The sequence below is a fragment of the Cimex lectularius genome, unplaced genomic scaffold (genome assembly GCF_000648675.2).
Source record: "Cimex lectularius strain Harlan isolate CLEC.00 unplaced genomic scaffold, Clec_2.1 scaffold147, whole genome shotgun sequence".
Lineage (NCBI taxonomy): Eukaryota > Metazoa > Arthropoda > Insecta > Hemiptera > Cimicidae > Cimex > Cimex lectularius.
In genome coordinates, this window is record NW_019392851.1 from 941,985 (window position 1) to 962,693 (window position 20,709).

The window sequence follows — 20,709 nt, forward strand, 5'->3', positions numbered from 1 at the left end:
ACTTCTAGGACAGATTTGGGGGTCGTTCTCATTGCCCAGTGTCCTCACACGTCTGAGCAGTACTGACAATCTTGACCATCCTTAGCTGTAACGTCTTTGTCCACTAAACCACCAATCAGTAGGGTATATTTTAAATGTTGATATGAACAAAACCCAAAATATTTATATAAGAAAATGTGTAGTTTTATAGAGTAAAACGACTGACGTCCTGCTCCCCTTAAAATTAAATGTAATTGTAGTTAAAGTTGATAGTTAATAGTTGAATTAGTGATGTGGTGAGGTTGTTGGGTCGATAAAATGTCGATCTCATTTTTTTTTAAATAGTACATTTTTGCAATGTTATTATTTTATGTGGATTACATTTAATAGTTATTTATACATTAGTTAATAGATATATGTCCTTATATGTTTAAATAAAAAAAATTAAATATTTCATGTCAAATGAATGCTAGTAGGTGCAATTCGGTTTCTTCACAATTGTCCAAGTTGGTGGATAGACCACCAGAGCTTTTGTCCAAAGGTTGCAACCTCTCGCTTGGCGTTTCTGCACAGCACAGTCATCTTGGTTGCAGAAAGTTTTGTATAACTTTGTATAACTTCGGAAGAATTGGTTTTTTTTGAATACCGGAAAGATTTCTAGGATTAGCTCAAGATGACCGTTGCAGCCAAGGCGCCTGAACCTCAGCCCGAGGAGATGGTACAGTTTTATTTTTTTTTAATGCACACCACAAGGGACCTGAGAATATATTTTTTCCCTTAATAAATACTTTCAGGATTTACATAGTTAAAAGGGATAAAAGTTTATTTTAGTAATGTTTCAATCATTTTTGTTTTGTCTGTGCAGTCTGAAGAAGACAAGAGGCTTCAGGAAGAGTTAAATCTTCTTGTGGAGAAGATAACAGTGAGTATATTTATTTAAAAAAAATCGTTATTTATTATTGCTTGATTTTGCGTAACATGATTCGTATCATGCTAAAAATGAGTAAAAATACCAACTTGATTTTTAGGATGTTTGACACTTGTCGACACTTAGTTCTACTACAAATTATCATATTAATGTTAGATTTAGTGTTCATAATGATAGACACACCTTCTTCAGTATGAAGTTAGGAATAGGGATAAAAGAGGTGGCCACAAGGCCTTCTGCACCTTCACTTGTGTAGATCTATTGTGCTCCTCTGTTTTTATAACTCACTGGTCAGCTTCAAATTGTTAATCAGCCTCCATAGCTTTGCCCAGAGGCTCCATAGTGTAGGTTCTTGCTTGTTGCTTTTCTTCTCCTATTTGCAAGAACCTGCACCTTCATAAACCTTCACAAAAACGTGTTCTGCAGTCCCCTCCTCTTTCTGGCAGTATCAGCACTGTGATTCTTCTGTCTGTACTCCTTTCCAGTGCATGCACCTTCTTAGGTGGCAGTGTCCTGTCAGGAGTCCAACCAGAATGCTGGTTCGGTTGTGGTTGCGATCCAGTAATTCCTTTGTAAGTGTGGCAGATGGCCCTTCTATGAATATCTTCGCATGTCTCATGCCTGGGTTTTATTCCACCAAACTTTTAACTCATTAGGGATACATTTTAAGTTGTATCTTCTTTTGTGGCAAGAGGATGAAAAATTAAGATTACAAAGATTGCAGCAAATTAGATAAAATTAGATGAAACATTCAGCGATGTGGCGGTTCTTTGATACGTGGATTAACTGGAGGGTGTTAGATCTTATCTATTTTATCTTTCTTTTTTCTTTTCGATATTGTTCCCACAGTAATGAAGTTGAGAGGCTTTTGCAAAAATTTACTTACATTGTCAATATGGTGGAAAAGAGAGCGAGAGCGAGAGAGAAATATTACAAAGATCAAAAAGCATAACCCTTTTTCCCAATTCATCCACTTTCTCGATATGCTATTCACTTTTCAACAAAGGTAAAATCAGACACAGCCTTGTGAACGAGCTGCCAATAGAAATAGAGAAAGAGGAAGAACGATGCACAAAGATGGGAATCCTGGGAAACAAGAAAAAGTTCTAAAATGTGATGGTACAAAGATCCTACAGGTTGGACTCATCACGGTAAAGTGGCATCCAGTGGCACTCCATTCAAACCCGACATATTTACAAATGTGCTTTTTTTTAAACACTGGTACCCCCAAGGGTATAAATAACCTAGTAGTTATTTAAAGTACCCTCATTAAAAAAAAAAAAGTTGACATTGAACTATAAAGTTACAGTAAAAGGAGTACAAATTGGAACAAGAGCCATTGCAATGTACAACTGCTTCAACAAAACAAAGAATTAAAATAGGTGTGAATATTGACAAAGTGGCGGCTGCCTACACGAAATAGAAAAAAAAAAGGGAAAATATATTAACACCCGGTTGAAAAGTGGTTAGCCACAAATGTAAACCCATAAAAATTATGTATTTTCATGTGGTTTTTACATAAATTAAAAAAAAATGCAATTTTGTGCAGTAAACCGTAAAAACGTACAATTTCGTGTAAAATAAGAATAGTGTCAAAAGATGTCCTCTTCATGTTTAAAATTTCTCTCTTGATTTCATTGTAAATAGGAGTGAGCAATAAGAAGATGCAGTTGCACGGGAATCTGGTCTTTATTTATGAGTAACATAAAGGAAATCAGTTCTATTGTATTTGATAACTTCATTTATTGATATCCTCTTTTTTATTATTATTATATTGTCTTTTATTAACTTGATTCTTCCGTGTACTTACTTTTTATTAATTTTAAAAGGGCCCTGAAGTCATGTTACATTCCCAAGCTTTGGAAACTATGCGAGAGCTTATCCGTAGTTCGACAACAAGTATGACTTCAGTCCCAATGCCACTGAAGTTCCTCCGCGCTCATTACAACTCATTGAAAGAAGCCCAGAATAACATGAAAGACGCCAGGGCAAAAGAGCTTTGTGCAAGCATAGTCTCTGTTCTTGCGATGGGACAGGACTTACCTGGTGCACGAGAGTGTCTGAAGTACTGCTTATTGGCCAAGCAGAAAGACGTCGGTGATTGGGGCCACGAATACGTACGGTAGGTATATTAAACAATATGCCTTTTGTACAATTTTTTACATTCATTTTTCCAATAGGCAATTAGAAGGTGAAATTGCCGATGAATGGTCGACGACTGAAGACAAGAAAAGTTTATTGGGTCTGGTCGAGAGTATCATCAAATTCGATATGGAACACAATGCAGAAATCCAAGCTTGCGATCTTCTTATGGAGATAGACCGCCTCGACATGCTTGATGCACACATGGATGCTGGAAACTATTCCCGAGTCTGTTTATATCTTGTAAAGTATGTTTTAATAGATGTAACATTTTCGAAAGTCTTTATGCTAATCTATGCACATTTTTTTTTCAGTTGTGCGGTTTATGTTGAGGAGCCTGAGAGGGGTAATATTGTAAGTGGAGTTATGAAACATTATTTAAGATTTAAAGAATACCCACGTGCTCTTTGCCTTGCTATGCAACTCAATAAACCAGACCTCATGATTGAAATATTTAACAAATGTGAAGACCCGTAAGTGTATTTTTTCTAATTTAAGTTTTCCAACTAAGAGCTATTGAATTTTTTAAATTTTTTTATTTATAGGCTTGTTCGAAAACAGCTTGCTTTCATGGTGGGCAGACAACAATTAAGTCTCGAGTTGAGCAATGACCTCCCCGACAAATCCGACCTTACAAACATTATGTCAAATGCTCACGTCAACGATCATTTCCACAGCCTTGCCAGAGAGGTAAGTTGAAAAATTAAAGAAGGACATACGAAATTATCACCAATAAACTTTTGTTTTCCAGTTGGACATAATGGAGCCGAAGACGCCAGAAGAAGTTTACAAGACTTGGCTAGAAGGACTTGTCCTAAGGCCCACGTACAACTTGGACGTTCCAGTCGATTCAGCGAGACACAATCTTGCTTCGACATTTGTCAATGCATTCGTAAACGCTGGTTTTTCAAGGGATAAACTTGTTTCTGCCGATGATGGAAATAAGTGGATGTATAAGAACAAACAGCATGGTACTTTGCAAAAAAAAAAAATTTTTTTTTAAACAATGTCTCACTGTAATTTTATATTTAGGAATGTTAAGCGCAGCAGCTTCATTAGGTCTTATTCACCTTTGGGATGTCGACGGTGGCTTAACTCCCATCGATAAATATTTATATACTTCAGAAGATTACATTAAGGTAATTATTTACAATGTTTGAATATAAATTGATTGTGTTTAGACAATGTTATTTATTTATTGAATATTTATATTGCAATTCAAGAAAAATTTTTTTTACTATTTTTTAGAGTGGAGCACTTTTAGCACTTGGAATTGTTAACTGTGGTGTGAGGAATGACTGTGATCCTGCCTTGGCTTTGCTATCTGATTATGTACTTCATGAAAGTGTTATTCTTCGAATTGGTGCCGTTCTTGGTAATTTTAATTTATTTAATTTTTTAATAGAAAAAATGCATTCATGAATTATTTTATGCTTCAGGACTGGGTCTTGCATATGTTGGAACAAAGCGACAGGATGCAATCACCCTTCTTCTGCCTGTACTCTCTGATCCGAAATCTACCCCAGAAGTAGTAGCAATGGCCGCCCTGGCCTGCGCTCTTGTTACACTGGGCACCCCACATCCCGATGTCGTCTCGACCATCCTTCAGACCCTTTTGGACCTGCCTGTTGCTGAGCTGACCGATGGCCACTACTCGAAGTTCCTCCCGCTGGCCTTGGGCCTGTGCTATTTGGGCCAAAAGGAGGGCACCGAAGCGACGAAGGCCGCTTTAGACGCACTCCCGGAACCTCTAAGGTCCCTATCTCAGCACATGCTGAAAATGTGTGTTTACGCTGGAACTGGTGACGTTCTCATCATACAGGAACAGCTTCAAGTCTGCAGTGAACATTTCCCAACACCGGTAAATGCAATCTTTAAAACACCGTTTAAAAAAAATTAAATTATTGCTTTAAATTTTCAGGAGGAAAAGAAGGAAAGCGAAAGCAAGAAAGATAAAGATAATAAGGATAAAGATGATGGAAAAAGCAAGGTTAAGGATATGACTTGCATGCAAGCTGTAGCTGCCTTATCAGTTGCGGTTATTGCTATGGGAGAAGAGACTGGGTCAGAAATGGCAACTAGAATATTCGCTCAACTTGTAAGTTTAAACTTTTAATTATATTAAATATAATGCAAAGTTAATTATTATGATTTATTTATCTTTAGGGTCGTTATGGTGAACCTGCTGTCAGGAGAGCTGTTCCTCTAGCCATTGCTCTATCTTCAATCTCAAACCCTCAGGTTTGTTAATTCGTTAGTTCGTTAATTAATACTTGCTTAATGTAATCCTAATTTTTTTTCTAATTTCTACATCACTGTGCTTTTTGGGGCTGAATTTCGGATGCTAAAATGTGTCCTCTGCACATAGCCCACAGCCTCGGCTGCTACATGACCCTCCCCCCAGCCTGATTTATTTTTTAATATGTATCAAAATTCAAAGTATTCGTTTTGAATCGCTCTTACTCCTTTTATGTTGCATCAATTCCATTCAAAATCTGACAATACATTCGTTAGACATTATACTTTACAATGGAGGTAAGTAAATGCAAGGAGCAAAAATAAGCAATGTACATCTAAAACAGATCACTTGTCAGACAAGAGGTAAAATTCAGAAAGATGGGTGTAGATGGTAGGGAAGGTAGAAATTTCCAATGAGTAGTTGATATTGTGGCTGAATGGTTTACCAGGAAAGAATGTTGCAATTTTGCAAAAAAATTTGAGAGACAATTGTGGACTGAAGGGGAGAAAAGATGATCAGGATGGGAAAGGAAGGGTTGGAGGTCTCCATTCCCTACTGAAGTGTCTGCTACACTTTGTAACAATCTCAGCCCAATAGATGTCGTAGTGACTAGCTAGGGTTATTCCTTAAAGGCAAAAAACCATTAGGACGTGATAACTAGTCCCAAAAATGTGAACTACCCCATGACGATAAATATATCCACATTATTGCGAACTTTTATTTGTACCAAAATGTTAGGATAGAAGTTGGGTGACATTGAAATCAAGATATGAGTGAGACAGGGTTGCATCTTGTTGCCACTACTACTTCACATACACCGAAGAACAGATAGGGTATACAAAGAAGAAAAAGTCCTGAAAAGGTTAATCATGAGATGTTGGCTTAAGCAGATAATAAAATATATTATAAATTGATAATAGTGCCTTTAAAAAATGTTTAATTTAACAACTTTCCTGTAAATTTTAAAATTTGAGAGCAAATCTATTTAGAGCTAAAAAAATAAGATCTATGACAGGTATTTTCTCCCCTTTTTTAACTCTAAATGTCTTTAAAAAATCTCTAACTCAAAATAAATAAAGCAATAATAAATACCAAAACCTTTGTCTGTTCGGTTGAGGAAAAATTCATGCTAAATTCTTGGATCAAATCAGGAAGTTGTGCGAGCAGTCTTGCAAATGAAATGGGGACGTCTCCTTCCAAAACTTCAGGAATTGTGAAAAATAAAAATAAAATAATCAAACAATTTAATAAGTGCCATACATTTAAAAAATACAGTAAAAAAAATATTTACATTCAATTAATTACATACTACAATGATACTGCAGTGATCACATTTGTACATATATGTTTTAATGTTTTAAAAACATTTGTGTAAATAAATTACTTTAGCACGTTAGAATGTACTTTGTACCTCCTCATAAACCTAGATAAATGATATAATTACTTATCTAATGAAAACTGCTCTGCTATAAACGTACATGGCTATCACTTGGATGAAATGTTCAGATATAACGAACTGTTCACTATAAATGATATATTGCTTATAGAGAATACTGATTGTAATGTTCAAAATTTTATGGTAAAGTTCGTTATAAATGATTTATACTGTAGTTATGTAGAAAAATCAAAATACAATCTTTAGTAGACATTATATTTATTTATTATTTTTTATAGCTTGCTGTAATTGATGTCTTAAACAAATATTCACACGATTTGGATGAGGAAGTAGCACACAATGCTATATTTTCAATGGGTTTGGTCGGAGCTGGCACAAACAACGCAAGGTACGAAATTTAGCAACTTTGTGAGCGAAATTTTTGTAAATTAAATGTGAATTTTTCTCTCAAACAGGTTGGCCACGATGTTGAGACAGCTTGCACAATACCACGCTAAAAACACAGGCCACCTTTTTATGGTGAGAATCGCCCAAGGTTTGACACATCTTGGCAAAGGTACTCTTTCACTCTCACCTTTCCACACAGACAGGCAAGTCATGAATTACTCTGCAGTCGCTGGACTACTTATTACCCTTGTTTCATTCCTCGACACAAAAACGAGTAAGTTTGTCACATTGATTTTTCATAAAATAAGATTATTTTATTGTACCGGTTAATGGTTCCAGTTATGTTGGGCAAGTCTCACTACTTACTTTATACCCTCGCCACTGCTATGTACCCAAGGTGGTTGGTCACTCTTGACGAACAACTCGAACCACTCCCAGTCTCCGTCAGGGTTGGCCAGGTATGAATTAAATAAAAAATAAATAACAGCAATACACAGATACAATTCGGTATTTCATAGGCGGTTGATGTCATTGGAAAAGCGGGTACTCCCAAGACAATCGCTGGTGTACACACCCACACGACACCGGTGCTTCTAGCGGTCGGGGAACGAGCTGAACTGGCTACAGAAGATTACCAGCCTCTAACCCCAGTCATGGAGGGCTTTGTCATACTCAGGAAGAAGCCAGAAACATAAGATGCTCTGTGTGGTCTAACAAAATTTAAATAAGTTAAAAAAATATATGTTTATTGATTATGTTTGTAATAAAAAAAAGTTTTTTTTCTAATTACAATAAATTTTTCTTTTACCTCTCTTAAATTTATGCCATAACTGTTTTCTGTTTGTTGTACTGTATAACTGTTAATTTGTTTCCCATCTTTTCTTAATTTTTTAAAAAATGTTTTTCTTATTTATATTGGGGTTTGTCACAAGCTTAATTCTTGCACCTTGGACTCAGGAGATTCAAAACATTCAGAAATTTGTAAGAAGACCAAAATTATTATTATTGTGTTTTGCGGTTTTTATTTTTAGGTTTCTGAGTAAAATTTTTTTATCATAACTTATTTGTGGGGAGGGAGCACCAAGAACAAACTACAAACAGTGATGGAACCCTGAACAGAAATTGGTAGATCCCTTACACTAATAATTATTCAGAAATCGTGAGTTGCGGTCTGGTGTGATGTAAGTTTCAGAAAAACATTTTCTTTATCGTGCCAACTGGAGCACTCTCAACACGACACGCAAGAATGGCACAATTACACAGAAGACAAACATTTTGAGCCCTGAAGATGATCTCAATAAAGATCGAAACGTTGGCATAATAAAGAAAATGTTTTTCTTTATACACCAGACCGCACCTCACAATTTCTGAATAATTATCGATTAACGGTCACTAATCACCACACATCCTTACACTAATATTTAACTAATCTGTTTAAGTTAACTGTTTCATACCCATGAAGACTGAAATTGTCAACCTACTACTGCATATTAGGTAAGAGTGTAAAATGATAAACGTTCACTAAAAATATATATATGTGTATGTAAACTTTTTTTTAACCAAATGCAATCAAATTTACAATTGTCATTTTAGATAAAAAGATAGTGAAATGAATGCAAGAGTCTATTTTACCTGTGACAAAAGTATAGTCCCAAGAATTGAGAAAATGAAATCATGCCTGATAATAAAATTTAAAAAAAAAATATGACCTCTCTTAAGAGAAATTGCATCACACTGTCCGATGATTTTCTGTTAAGGAGCTTATCTTATTTCTATTACAACTTTAATTATTAAGAAAAAAGTGAAAAAGTTGACAGTACAATTTTCATTGGATTATAAGAAATAAGATAAAAATGGTTCTTGGGAAATGCACACTTTAAGCGAGATATTTTATAAAGACCAATGTGATAAATGTTGAATTAAAAATTGTCAGCAATGACAAGTATTGATAAAAATTAAGTATGTTAAAAAAATTCTATTAATTGTTCAAGATGATTTTTTTTAAAGTTCAATTCATTTTGATACAAAACAATACCCTTACATCCCCAACATGTATATTATTTTAGCTTTAGTTTGTACAAAAAAAAAAGAATATGATACTAAAGATCAATTATGAGCTTTTCAAGTCAATTTTCAAAATGGATTTTATTAATTTCATTTTTTGGAAAGTTGCGAGGGTGCAGCGGCGAGAAACGGTTTTCTTTTCCGGGTGAATGGAATTTGATGATGCCGAGAAGACTTGGCAAATGGGCCGACTCCCCCCCCACTTTATCCAGGATAGCCCCGGACCCCGCACCTTCCTCCCACCTCGCCCAGTAGCGGTCTTCCTTCCACTCAGTCACCGTTCGGTTGGAGTTTCAGTTCACAATTAAAGTTCTTGTTTTGTACTTGACCTTTGTGGACGCTCGTGCTCGTTTTTCGAGCACACGTGATAAAAAAAAAGAGAAAAAATAATAGAGGAGACGGAAGGGAAAATACGACAACGGGATCTTCGACCCTTTCTTCCACCATTTTGTGAAGTGGACGCATCCTGCGAATCCATGTGATCCACCTCAACTTCTTCGGGCTTGAGTTCGACCAAAAATGCCCATTTTATGTTCTTTCTGGCAAAAGTGATTAACTATCATTAACAGTGTCTCAATTAATCGAAAGGTAATTTAAAATTGTTTCAAAATAATATAATTTCAATTATAATAGTGTTATTTAATCTTGAACAGGAGAATATTTTTCTGAGTTCTAGAAGTTTAAAACAATAAATATACTAATGAAAATATTATATATTATATTCATAATAAATGGTATAAAAGATAAAACACACCCAGAAATTTTTCCAACAGTAAAGGGAAAGTTTTCACAAAGCTTCACCCTTCAAGAAAGGCCATAAACCACTTCTACTTTCATGCATTTTTCCTGAAAACAAAATATACAAAACAGAAAAAATATATTTTTAAACATAGATTGAGACATTTCTAAGCGACGAAACTACTCTTGAAAATCAGAAACGATCAAAATAGGTCTAATGACATTCTTCACATCTTAACGATCCAAAACTATGCAGATTATGTTAAAACATGTATTTTTTTTAGTGAAAAAACATTCAATAAGACAAATGATTGTATAATTAAAAACTCATCCAGGTTGCTCAATATACATTATATTTTTTTCAAGTGTACCTCGTTTATGTAAACATTGTCACTCGCGAAACATTTTATTTTATAAACCTACAAAATCTTTCGTTCTCCCACTTCTGTATAAATTGCACAGAGAAATTTATTCCTAAAAGTCTTTTATTCATGAACGATGACAGAATACGACAATATCCAAAAGCTCTATATTTTTCATAATAAATAACATATTAGAAAAAGTAACGCATAAAAAATAAAAATTTATTCTCACAGTTGCAAGAAAAACTTTTAGAAAAGTCATAAGCCAAGTTGTTTGTAAATGGCAAATTCATCATTTTACTCAACTGTCGAGCTTTGAAATAAGTTGCAACAGACGGGAAACAGGAGAATCTGTCTGCCGTCAATGTGCCCGTTAATCTCGATCTCTCTGTAATGAATGTTTCCAGACTTTTTGAAGCATTGGACGTAACGATAAAAATGAAAGATAGCATTCGAATTGAGCATAACTTGTAAACGAGAAATGAAAAACCCTTTTTGTAAATATGTATTTAGAAGGTCAAAAACCCAGATATTTTAAGATATTATATGCTGATATAAACTAGTACGTAAGAAAATGAGTATGTTTTGATTCAGTTTACACAAAAGCGTGTATCTTACATTTTCTCTATTTGCCTTTTTTCCTCTCTACATGCCCTCTCGTCCTGCTTCTTTTGCTGTGTCTGGTATTTCTCTTCCTCACACACCCACACTCTCACTCTCTCTCTCTCTCTCTCTCTCTCTCTCTCACTCGCTCTTACTTTTTCTCTGTCTGCTTCTTTTTGTCTCTCCACTATCATGCCTCACGATTTATCTTTCGCTTTATGTTCTATAATCTTTTTGTTAGTTTATTTTGTATTTTTGTAAAATCGAACTCTCGAACTCGTTGGTAGTAAGATCTAAATCTACAAATTTTATAAATAAACTGTTTCAAATCAAACACCTCTCTCTCTCTCTCTCACACCATGTCACTTTTTTCTCTCTATATACTATGTCCTCACGTCCTCTCTCTTTTTCTCACTCACTCACATTCTTCTCTATGTTCCTCTCTATGTTCCATAATCTTCTGTCGTTTTGTCTTCTCTCTTTTTTTCACTCTTCTTTCTCTTTTCCATATATAAATCTGTACGAATACAGAAAAATATAATATTCCTACATTATTGTACTAGTAATCTCTAGTTACTCCTACCCCTATCATTCTTTATTTATTTCTACTCTCTATTTCTCACGCATTTTCCTCCCTCTCTTGGAATCTTTCTTTCTCTCACCTTTGCACTCCATGTCTCTCAATCTGTCCCTACTTCTCTCGTTCTCTTTCTTACTATCTCAACTCATTCTTTTTCTCTTTGTACTCTCTATTAGTTCTCTCACTCTCTTTCTTTTTTCTTTCTTCCTTTCTCACTCACTCATTCTCTTACGTCTTCTCTCTCTGTAATAGGACTATTTTTTCTAACTCTGTACAAGCCTTTATCTATACAAACTTACGTTCACTCTCTTTTTTTCGTTCACACACGTTCTTATTTTTTCGCAGAATGCCATTTTTTTCTTTCTATATACTAAGTCCTCGCGTCCTCTCTTTCTCTCTTTTTCTCACTCATTCACACTTTTACTTTTTCTCTGTCTGCCTCTTTTTTCTCCCTATCACTCGTCTGTGTCTCTCTCTATCAAACTTTCTCTTTCCCTCTGATTCTCACTCTTTCTCTCACTTACCCAACTTGATCTTGGGTGATCAAATATCTATTCAACTCAACACGCGTTGTTAGCGTTTACACTAGTCTGCAACATTTTGTTTCAATCAAGATTTCTCTTTGTGTGAAAAAATGTATCAAATTAAAAAAAAAAAAATGTTAGCTTATTGAAATACTATATTCGACGGTAATGTATAATATATATCGTTCTTCTCACCACACGTAAAGATGTGGTGGTAGACAGAATATATCAAATGTTTTATGTAGAGTACAAGTAATTTATCTCATGTTTATGGACAAACAATGTTTTGTTTAAAATTATTAACTGTGACTTCACAGAAAAGTGAGGTTTCATGGACAAATGTTTTGTAGATTTTGTATGGAAACGATTAATGTTTGCTTTCCTCGGGGATATTTGATCATTTTAAATTTTTTAACTGAAATAGTCGAATTTTTCTCCTTGACAAAATGAATTTTCGTCTTATATAATTGTTGTTGAAATATATGCTCACTGCTGTCAGTTTCAAATATGGCTCATGGTTCGTGTAGAGCTTCTCACCCACGCAGGAAATCTCTTTTAATCCGGTTGAAAAGAATAACGGAAAGGAGTCGTAACTGCGATGATGTATGCATTTTTAAGATATTTTGTTTTCAAAACGAGTTGGAGATTATGATTGATTCATAAAACTATTTATCTTTTGACTTATGTGCGGTGTCTTATAAAAAGATCAGCATGAAACATTTCAGTTGTACATACAAAGAAACGTCCAGTTTTGGTTTGTTGGTGCATTTATTATCATAAAAGTCTTCAGTTTATTCAATTTTATTTACGGATCTGTTTTTACATTTTAAACTCTTTTAAACTGAAACTTGTTTACAGCGTGTTCGACTTTTACTTGGACGACAAAACCGTGTCAAGTGAGAAAAACTAGTTTTGCTAAATGTAAGAAAAAACCGAGAATTGAGTACCAACGTGTGTCAAGTGAAGAAACGCGTACATACAATTTATTCAACATTAATCAATTTTTTACCTAAATTAGATAAGATAATTTAGAATTGTTGACAAGAATTTTGGTTTTATCGGAGAGAAACGGCAGCAAGAAGCTGAAAGTGGCTTTGCTTCAAGTTGTAAATTATCAGTACAGAATGATTATAAAAATAAAATAATTAAAATTGCACATTTTTCAAATTCCCTATCAGTTATTTAATTAAAGTTTCCGGGGTTTTTGAACCACAGGATGTAATGATTAAATTATCATCTTTCGAACTGAGCACAGCGACAAGAAATGTCAAAATGACAAACCCATTTTTGTAGCTATCCTGCAGTATTCCGATGAGAAAAAAATCGCCCCATATCTCAAATAATATTAGGAACTGTTATGTAGTCAAATCTGATAGTTATTTTTTAATTATCGTAGAATTGAAGTGTATTTTACATTTCTTCCTGCTTTCGGAAAAAGCAATTTTCCATTGATTCATGGACGGTTGGGCAGGCGAAGGACGTACCGTTATCCGACAGACCGTAAACGACAAAAATCCTATAAGTTTTTAAAAAAACATTTATCTTTGATTTAAAATGAATATATAACAGAGATAAATTTTGACGTAAATAATTATCGAATTGTCGCACCTTTTATCTTATTTTTTACCTTAAGCTATCTACACTTGTTTGATACCTTTGGTTAAAGAATATCACCAAGCATTAATATAATTTATATTGACTTCTTGTATTTTAATATATGTAAGAGATTTTAATTTATTATTGCATTTGTATTTTTTTAGCGAGTAAGAATGGTTTCGGATAATCTATAAACACATTTCATAAAATCCTAATTTTTAAGGACAAAACATTTGGCAATGGAGGAATGAAAATTCTGAAATCATAAAAAGATTTTTGTAGGCTTTGTGAATTGTGTGAAATAAGCAATTTAAGTATAATATCGGCCATTTTCCTTATCACAGGATTGATATCACATTTCAAGATAAAATCGAAGTGCTAATGACTCATATCTGCTTGTATAAATTCTCCGCCTTCCTAGAAGGGATTAAAAGGCTGAAATTGAAAAAGAAAAAAAAATTCACGGCTATTAGATAGTGATAAAATTCTTCAGGTAAATGCGAATCGTTCCAGAACTTTAAAAAAAATTGCCCAATGGGACTTCATCAGTTTTAATCAATAATTTAAATTGTGCTATATTTGTTGCATAACAAACGAATAGCCGAATAGGTAGGCACTAAAAGAAAAGTTATGCAATGTTATTAAAGGTTTCGTCGGTCAATTCGATTATACAATGCCGACGAAGGATAAACCTGGGATTCCTTTTGTCCGTACAAAGTTAAAAAAAAAATTGATCGATTATTTTCAGAAGAAATTATAAATAAATCTGGAAATATATGCCCGACGGTCAGACCGGAGTAGAGTGAGGCGAGATACTCCGTGTTGTTCCATTTGGCACATGTTCAATAGGTTTTTACCTAATTATAGACTTTTCCAACCAAGACGATATTTCGATTAAACGAACACGACATATTTTCTAAACTGTGCGGACTTTTAAGGGACTTCGTCCGTATCACTTCTAAACCAGATGGAACTTAATGAACAAATGTCGCTTCGTAATATAAAACAACTTTTTTCTCCCCTAGGACAAAATCATTGTAATCTGTCAAAATTTTTGTTAAAACCTATAGTAAAATTTAAATATAAAGGCGCCCCAGTTCTCAAGGGTCAAAGTTGATACAAGATTTGTATGTGTGATAATCAGGCATTAGTTCACAGAAACATAGAAAATCCTAATTTCATGCCAAACTAATTTGTGAACATCTTCAGGGCTGAGTTAGTTTACAATTTCATTAACAGGTACATATGTAAATGCTTATAAACCCTTGATAATAACTAACGTATAAAAAAAATTAAAATATCAAAAATAATTATTCGGAGATCGTGAGATGCGGTCTGGTGTGACGTAGGTTTTAGAAAAACATTTTCTTTATCTTGCCAACGTTTCGATCTTTATTGAGATCATCTTCAGGGCCTGGGATTTATAAACATTGTTTAAATTTTACAAATACATGTAGGATGTGAAAAAATGAATTTATCCAATAGTAGAAATTTTAGATTAAAAAAAATGAATTTATACAATGCTAAAAAATTTCAGATTAAAAAAATGAATCTATATAATGCTAGAAAATTTTAGATTAAAAAATGAAAATTTCTATAAAAAATAAATATCAATATAAATTTCAAAGTAAAAATTTCTAAAATTTCAATACATCCTTCGGCTTGTGGGTTCGAATCTCACTCGTGGCACTAACTTTTTCATTTCAGCCAACACCTTACATAAAGATTAATTAATTGAATTAATAGATAAATTAACCACATTGGTGATGAATAATTTATCTTTTAACAATATAATACAAGATTTACTTCAAGTCAAGGGGATTTTCAATTTCCCAAAGTGTTTAACGTAAACCCTTAAATCCATTGGGTTTCGTGGTCCGATTGACCAAACAAATTCGTATCAATTAATTAATCTTTAAGCATGGTATTGGTTGAGATAAAAAGTCAGTGTCACGAGCGCGATTCGAACCCACGTCCTTATACGCCGCTGCTCTACCACTTGAGGGCCGAAGGTCGTGGGTTCGAATCCCGCTCGTGACACTGACTTTTTTATCTCAACCAATACCTTACTTAAAGGTTAATCAATTGAGAAGTAAACCCTTAACTTTTTCTCTAAGTTTGAAGTGTAAATTACCAAAACATGTTTAATATTTAATTAATTAGTCATATATTTAACATCTATACATCAACATTAGACATTTTAAAACTTCCCCATCGCTGTTTTCTAATTTGAGAAACTATAAAAACTCTTCCGTATTTTTATTTATTTATTATTTTTTTAATTTTTCAAAATTATATCCAAAAGAATTGGGATAGAACGTCAAAACTTGATCGTGTACCAACATTTCTGTCTTATAAAAAGTGTTTAATAAAAGCCTATTCTTTTGAACGGAATATCTTTCAGGCTAATTTCGTTGTATCACGAAACCAAAATGATAATCAATTAGCTAAATCGAAACCCATCGTAATACAGGGACAATTACACCTTTGGCGAGTAGAAGAGAGTTAATTGTTTAATCGAGCCAACAATAATAATTATAAATCGGCCCGAAACTCATCTGTGACGGCTTGCTAAATGCTAATAGTAAAGTGGAGGCTGGCTTAGTCAGGTATTGCACGCGATTTGGAGAACTGCCGTTGGGGTGTTAAAACTCTAAAAATACTCTGTTTACTTTCTTCTACTTTTGCAGTCTTCTTTGATCAAAAATAATAATACCGTGTATTTTGACCATAAACAGTTTCGAATTTAGGAAAATGCATCTAAAGTCAATAGATTTCTACTCTAAGATATTTTTCAAATAAACAGTCAGCAATAAAAAAAATGTAAAAGGTAGTAAGGAGGTAGGAAGGAGATGGAGACCGAAAGCAGTCTCCAGGATCCGTAAATAAAAACAATTCCTCTCCTTGTCCCATATAACCAAGTTGGGTGAATACTTATTTTCAACTTAGCTCCCTCACCTTGCCACCGCTTCTATATCGGTTTTATTCGAGGTTGACCCCTGTATGTTGTCCGACTGATTGTTTACTACTTTAGTTCAATGAGAGCATTGTATTTCTGAACGGGAATGAGAAAATTTTGAACGGAAGTTTTATAGTGGAAATTTCTCAATGAAGGTTCTGATTGAAAATCCTTACTGATCGATTAAAAATCTCATTTCAAATCATTTATATTAAATTAAAAAGACATGTGTTTGCAAACGCGTGCGCGCGCGCACACACACACACAGACACGTGCGCGCTCTTACTTACTTTATATTTGTCTAATATTGCTAGTTCCTTAGTTCCTTTTTCTCGTTCTCATTGAAACTCTCCCATTTATTATATGTCCGTCTTTATCTCTTTCCTTTTTCTCTCACAAACCCACACAACACCCAAGTTCTCGTTCTCTCCCACTTTTAATTAATTTTTGTACTCTTTTTCATTCAAACTCTCCCTTTCGCTATCTGTATGTCTCTGTCTCTGGTTGTTTTTATTACACCTAAGTGCTTTTTGTCTTTTTCTCAATGTTTCTCATTCTCTCTCTCGCTCTCTCTTTCTCTCTCTCTCTCTCTCTCTCTCTCTCTCTCTCTCTCTCTTTCTCAATCATTCTCTCTCTTTTATTTATTTCGGGCCTATCTTTTGTTCTGTTTTTCTCAAGAACTCTTGTGCACTAACTGTCTTTATTTCTTTCTTTTCTCTCTCTCTCTCTCTCTCTCTCTCTCTCTCTCTCTCTCTCTCTCTCTCTGTCTCTTACTTTTTCTCTTTCCCATTCACCTCCTTTCTGTTTGCTATATCACCTTGTCATCTTTATCGCACCTAAATTCTCTTTGTCTTCCTCTCTCTCTTTCTCATTCTTCCTCCCTTCTTACTTTATTTCGATCTGTATCTTTTGCTATTTTTTCTCTGCTATCAAACTCTTCTTCACTAACTGTCATTATCTCTTTTTTTCCTTTGTCAAACCCACTTAAGTTCTCTTTGCCTCCCTCTCTCTCTTTCTTATTCTTCCTCCCTTCTTACTTTATTTTGATCTGTAACTTTTGCTATTTTTTTATCTGCTATATAACCCTTGTTCACTAACTGTCTTTATCTCTTTCTTTTTTCTCTCTCAAACCACCAACACCCAACAAATTTTTTCTCTCTCTACCACACCCACTCTCTTTTATTTATTTCTGTAATAGCTTTTTTTTCAAAGTATCATTTTCTGCCTGTTTCATCTCATGTTGCCTTTATCGCAGTTCTCTTTGTCTTCCTCTATCTCTTTTTCAATCTTTCTCTTCCTCTTTTACTTTATTTATGGCTTACTAACAGTCTTTATTCATTTTTTTTCTCTCAAACCACAAAACACTCTCGTCATCTCGTTCTCTCTCTCTCTCTCTCTCTCTCTCTCTCTCTCTCTCTCTCTCTATCTATCTATCTATCTATCTATCTATCTATCTATCTATCTATCTATCTATCTATCTATCTATCTATCTATCTCTCTTCGTGTGTTAGCACTGGTATAATAAAAAATATGTATGTGCAAACCAAAAATATAAATTTCACTTGACGCACAAACAAAATTCACAGGCATATAGTTTGTATTTCGTTGAACAAAAACTTTTTTTGTGGTAGTAATAATATTTTTATTTAAAGTATTTACACAAATGTTTCGAATTATATAAATTTTGCATATTAACATTTTAAAGAAATTTTTATTTTTAGAAATATTTTTTAATTAATTAACATTTAAAAAAATGTATTATTGTCATTAATGTTTTGTATATTTTATTATGTTTTTTATTATTACTGTGACTATTATTATTTTACTATGTTTATAAAACTAAATTTATTTCTAATATATGTACCTGTAAGGGGGCTTAAAGCTTTATTTGTACCTTTCAAATAAATAAATATTAATAAATCTGACAAACTGTACTCATGGTCATTGTGACCGTCCGAGTGGAAAATCGTGAACTCATTCCTTCCACGTCATTTTCTTAAAGTATTCAATTTGCTGTTGAAACGAGGTCATTTCCATTAAACCGCAATGACAACTAATCAAATTTAAAAATTAATCAGCAAACGAAAAAAAAATAGGGGGAAAGAAAATAGCGAATTATCAATTCAGTTTGCACAAGTGACAAGTGAAAGACAAACATCCTGTACATTCGGGTGGCTGTAAATTGTATTTGTAAAGATTACTTAATCTCTTATCATTACATTGCGAATTAATTGTTTTATATTTCATTTAATAAAGGATTTTAAAAAATACGTTAAATTTTAGCCTGTTTTCCTGGAAGATACTCTTGGCGCATATTATCAAAAAGCTTGGAAGATTTTAACGACGCTCTCGCTTGGCAAAAGCGCCGCCAAGAATTTTCTACAAGACGTTTTCATTCCAGGGAAAATAAGAGTGTTGGGGATCGACTGGTTATCTTAAATTGCTTAAAGACTCAGGAGGTGAATTCAACAAGCGGATTTACACGATTTTCATCAATGTCTGACGGTACGTACGTACAGAATGTATGTGCGCTTGTGTTTTGTCTTGGCTTCCGAATATTGGATTTACAGAGCTGTACACCAAACGTTTCATATTGTAGGGGTATTCACGATCTTTGTGCTAACCCTGTTAAGTCGTGTTAGATCGTTATGTTAAAACATTTGGTTGTAAATTGTCCTTGACCACTTTTAAAAGAACGTAAGAAGAGATTTGTTCAACTACTTGTGGTTTTTGTGTAATCTACTTACAATAATGGATTTTGAAAAGATATTGTAAAACCACAAAATTAATTGATTATATTAGCAATACTATATTGTACAACGCTCCATTTTGATTCAATAATGAGAATTACTGGAGATTTAAATCGAGTTCACAGAATCTCTCAAAAATGATCTTCAAATCAGCTCATCGAATGGAGTTACTGGTCGAAGCAGAAGGTCCAGGTTGTACAGGATGCACTTTTCTCCAGCCGTTACCGGTTTCGTAAGAAATGGATGTCATTTTAATCGCTGTCACTTCTTTCTCAACGTCTTAATGGTTACGATTAAAATCTCCCCTGTCTCCAGTAACGGTATTTCTTTGATTGTTACTTTAGTTTCCAGAAAGGAAAATCTTATTTTAAAATTGGCATACCCTATTTCAAATAGCACCTCAACACCATATGCCGTATATATTTTCCATTTCCGAAAATAAAACGGCTTCAAGCTTCGAAAATAGACTTTACTATATTCCATCTTGCCAACATGGGTAAGAAAAACCTAACTGGAACAAATAATGCGGTGAAAAAGATTACAAACTGTACATAATTAATGATAATTAGTAACACATGAACTAACAGGCTTATTTGTTCAAAACGTTGTGGAAAAACCCTACATTACTTTCCAACCAACTCGACACAAAAAGAAAAAAGTACTACTTACAAAATAACTATACACACCATTTCATGAAAGTACATATTAACTTTGAAGAAAACTTAATGGTTAATGTGTGGTGATTAGTGACCGTTAGTCCATAATTATTCAGAAATCGTTAGATGCGGTCTGGTGTGATGTAGGTTTCAGAAAAACATTTTCTTTATCCTGCCAACGTATGGATCTTTATTGAGATCATCTTCAGGGCCTGGGATTTACAAACATTGTTTAATTTAAAAATGTTTGTAAATCCCAGGCCCTGAAGATGATCTTAATAAAGATCGAAACGTTGGCACCATAAAGAAAATGTTTTTCTGAAACCTACATCACACCAGACCGCATCTCACGATTTCTGAATAATTAATGGTTAATGTGTGGTGTTTAGTGAACGTTAGTTAATGATTATTTGGAGATCGTGAGATGCGGTCTGGTGTGACGTAGGTTTTAGAAAAACATTTTCTTTATCGTGCCAACGTTTCGATCTTTATTGAGATCATCTTCAGGGCTCAAAGTGTTTGTTTTCTGTGTAGATGTGTCATTCTTGTGTGTCGTGTTGAGAGTGCCCTACTCCCTTTATGGTTAATAAAGTTTTCAAGCCTTTATTATTCTGATGAGTTACAAACCTACCTATTTTTATAACTTCACTTTTTTTTGGCAAATATAATATTCCTAGTACATTATTATATTACTACTCTCTAGTTCTTCCTACCTCCTCTCATTCTTTATTTATTCCTACTCTCTATTTCTCTATCTCACATTTTCCCCCCTCTCTTCCAGTTTCCTCCCTTTCTTTCTCTCACCT

General features: G+C 33.9%; 2 protein-coding genes across 2 annotated transcripts in view; both read left to right on the top strand.

Moving 5' to 3' along the window:
• Positions 1-524: 524 nt before the first annotated feature.
• On the top strand, positions 525-7,821 carry LOC106668921 (26S proteasome non-ATPase regulatory subunit 2). Its single transcript, XM_014398117.2, has 16 exons — positions 525-697; positions 845-901; positions 2,737-3,029; positions 3,088-3,297; positions 3,364-3,522; positions 3,595-3,739; positions 3,801-4,020; positions 4,082-4,188; positions 4,298-4,424; positions 4,489-4,910; positions 4,971-5,147; positions 5,216-5,290; positions 6,963-7,072; positions 7,140-7,345; positions 7,411-7,529; positions 7,590-7,821. The coding sequence occupies exons 1-16, from the start codon at positions 653-655 to the stop codon at positions 7,764-7,766; spliced, it is 2,649 nt and encodes an 882-aa protein (XP_014253603.1). The 5' UTR covers positions 525-652; the 3' UTR covers positions 7,767-7,821.
• A 1,583-nt stretch (positions 7,822-9,404) lies between these two features.
• Positions 9,405-20,709, top strand: part of LOC106668592 (protein phosphatase PP2A 55 kDa regulatory subunit) — a 29,625-nt gene continuing 18,320 nt past the window's right edge. Inside the window, exons 1-2 of the mRNA XM_014397493.2 lie at positions 9,405-9,723; positions 18,781-19,002. The gene's annotated coding sequence lies outside the window, so the exon portion shown is untranslated. The remainder of the gene's footprint in view (positions 9,724-18,780; positions 19,003-20,709) is intronic.

Excerpts from the sequence above, each read along its gene's own strand:
- LOC106668921 (XM_014398117.2), top strand. The coding sequence starts at position 653 with ATGACCGTTGCAGCCAAGGCGCCTGAACCTCAGCCCGAGGAGATG. Across the intron at positions 3,523-3,594 it reads TTTAACAAATGTGAAGACCC|GCTTGTTCGAAAACAGCTTG; the intron begins GTAAGTGTATTT and ends TTTTATTTATAG. Across the intron at positions 7,530-7,589 it reads TCTCCGTCAGGGTTGGCCAG|GCGGTTGATGTCATTGGAAA; the intron begins GTATGAATTAAA and ends GGTATTTCATAG.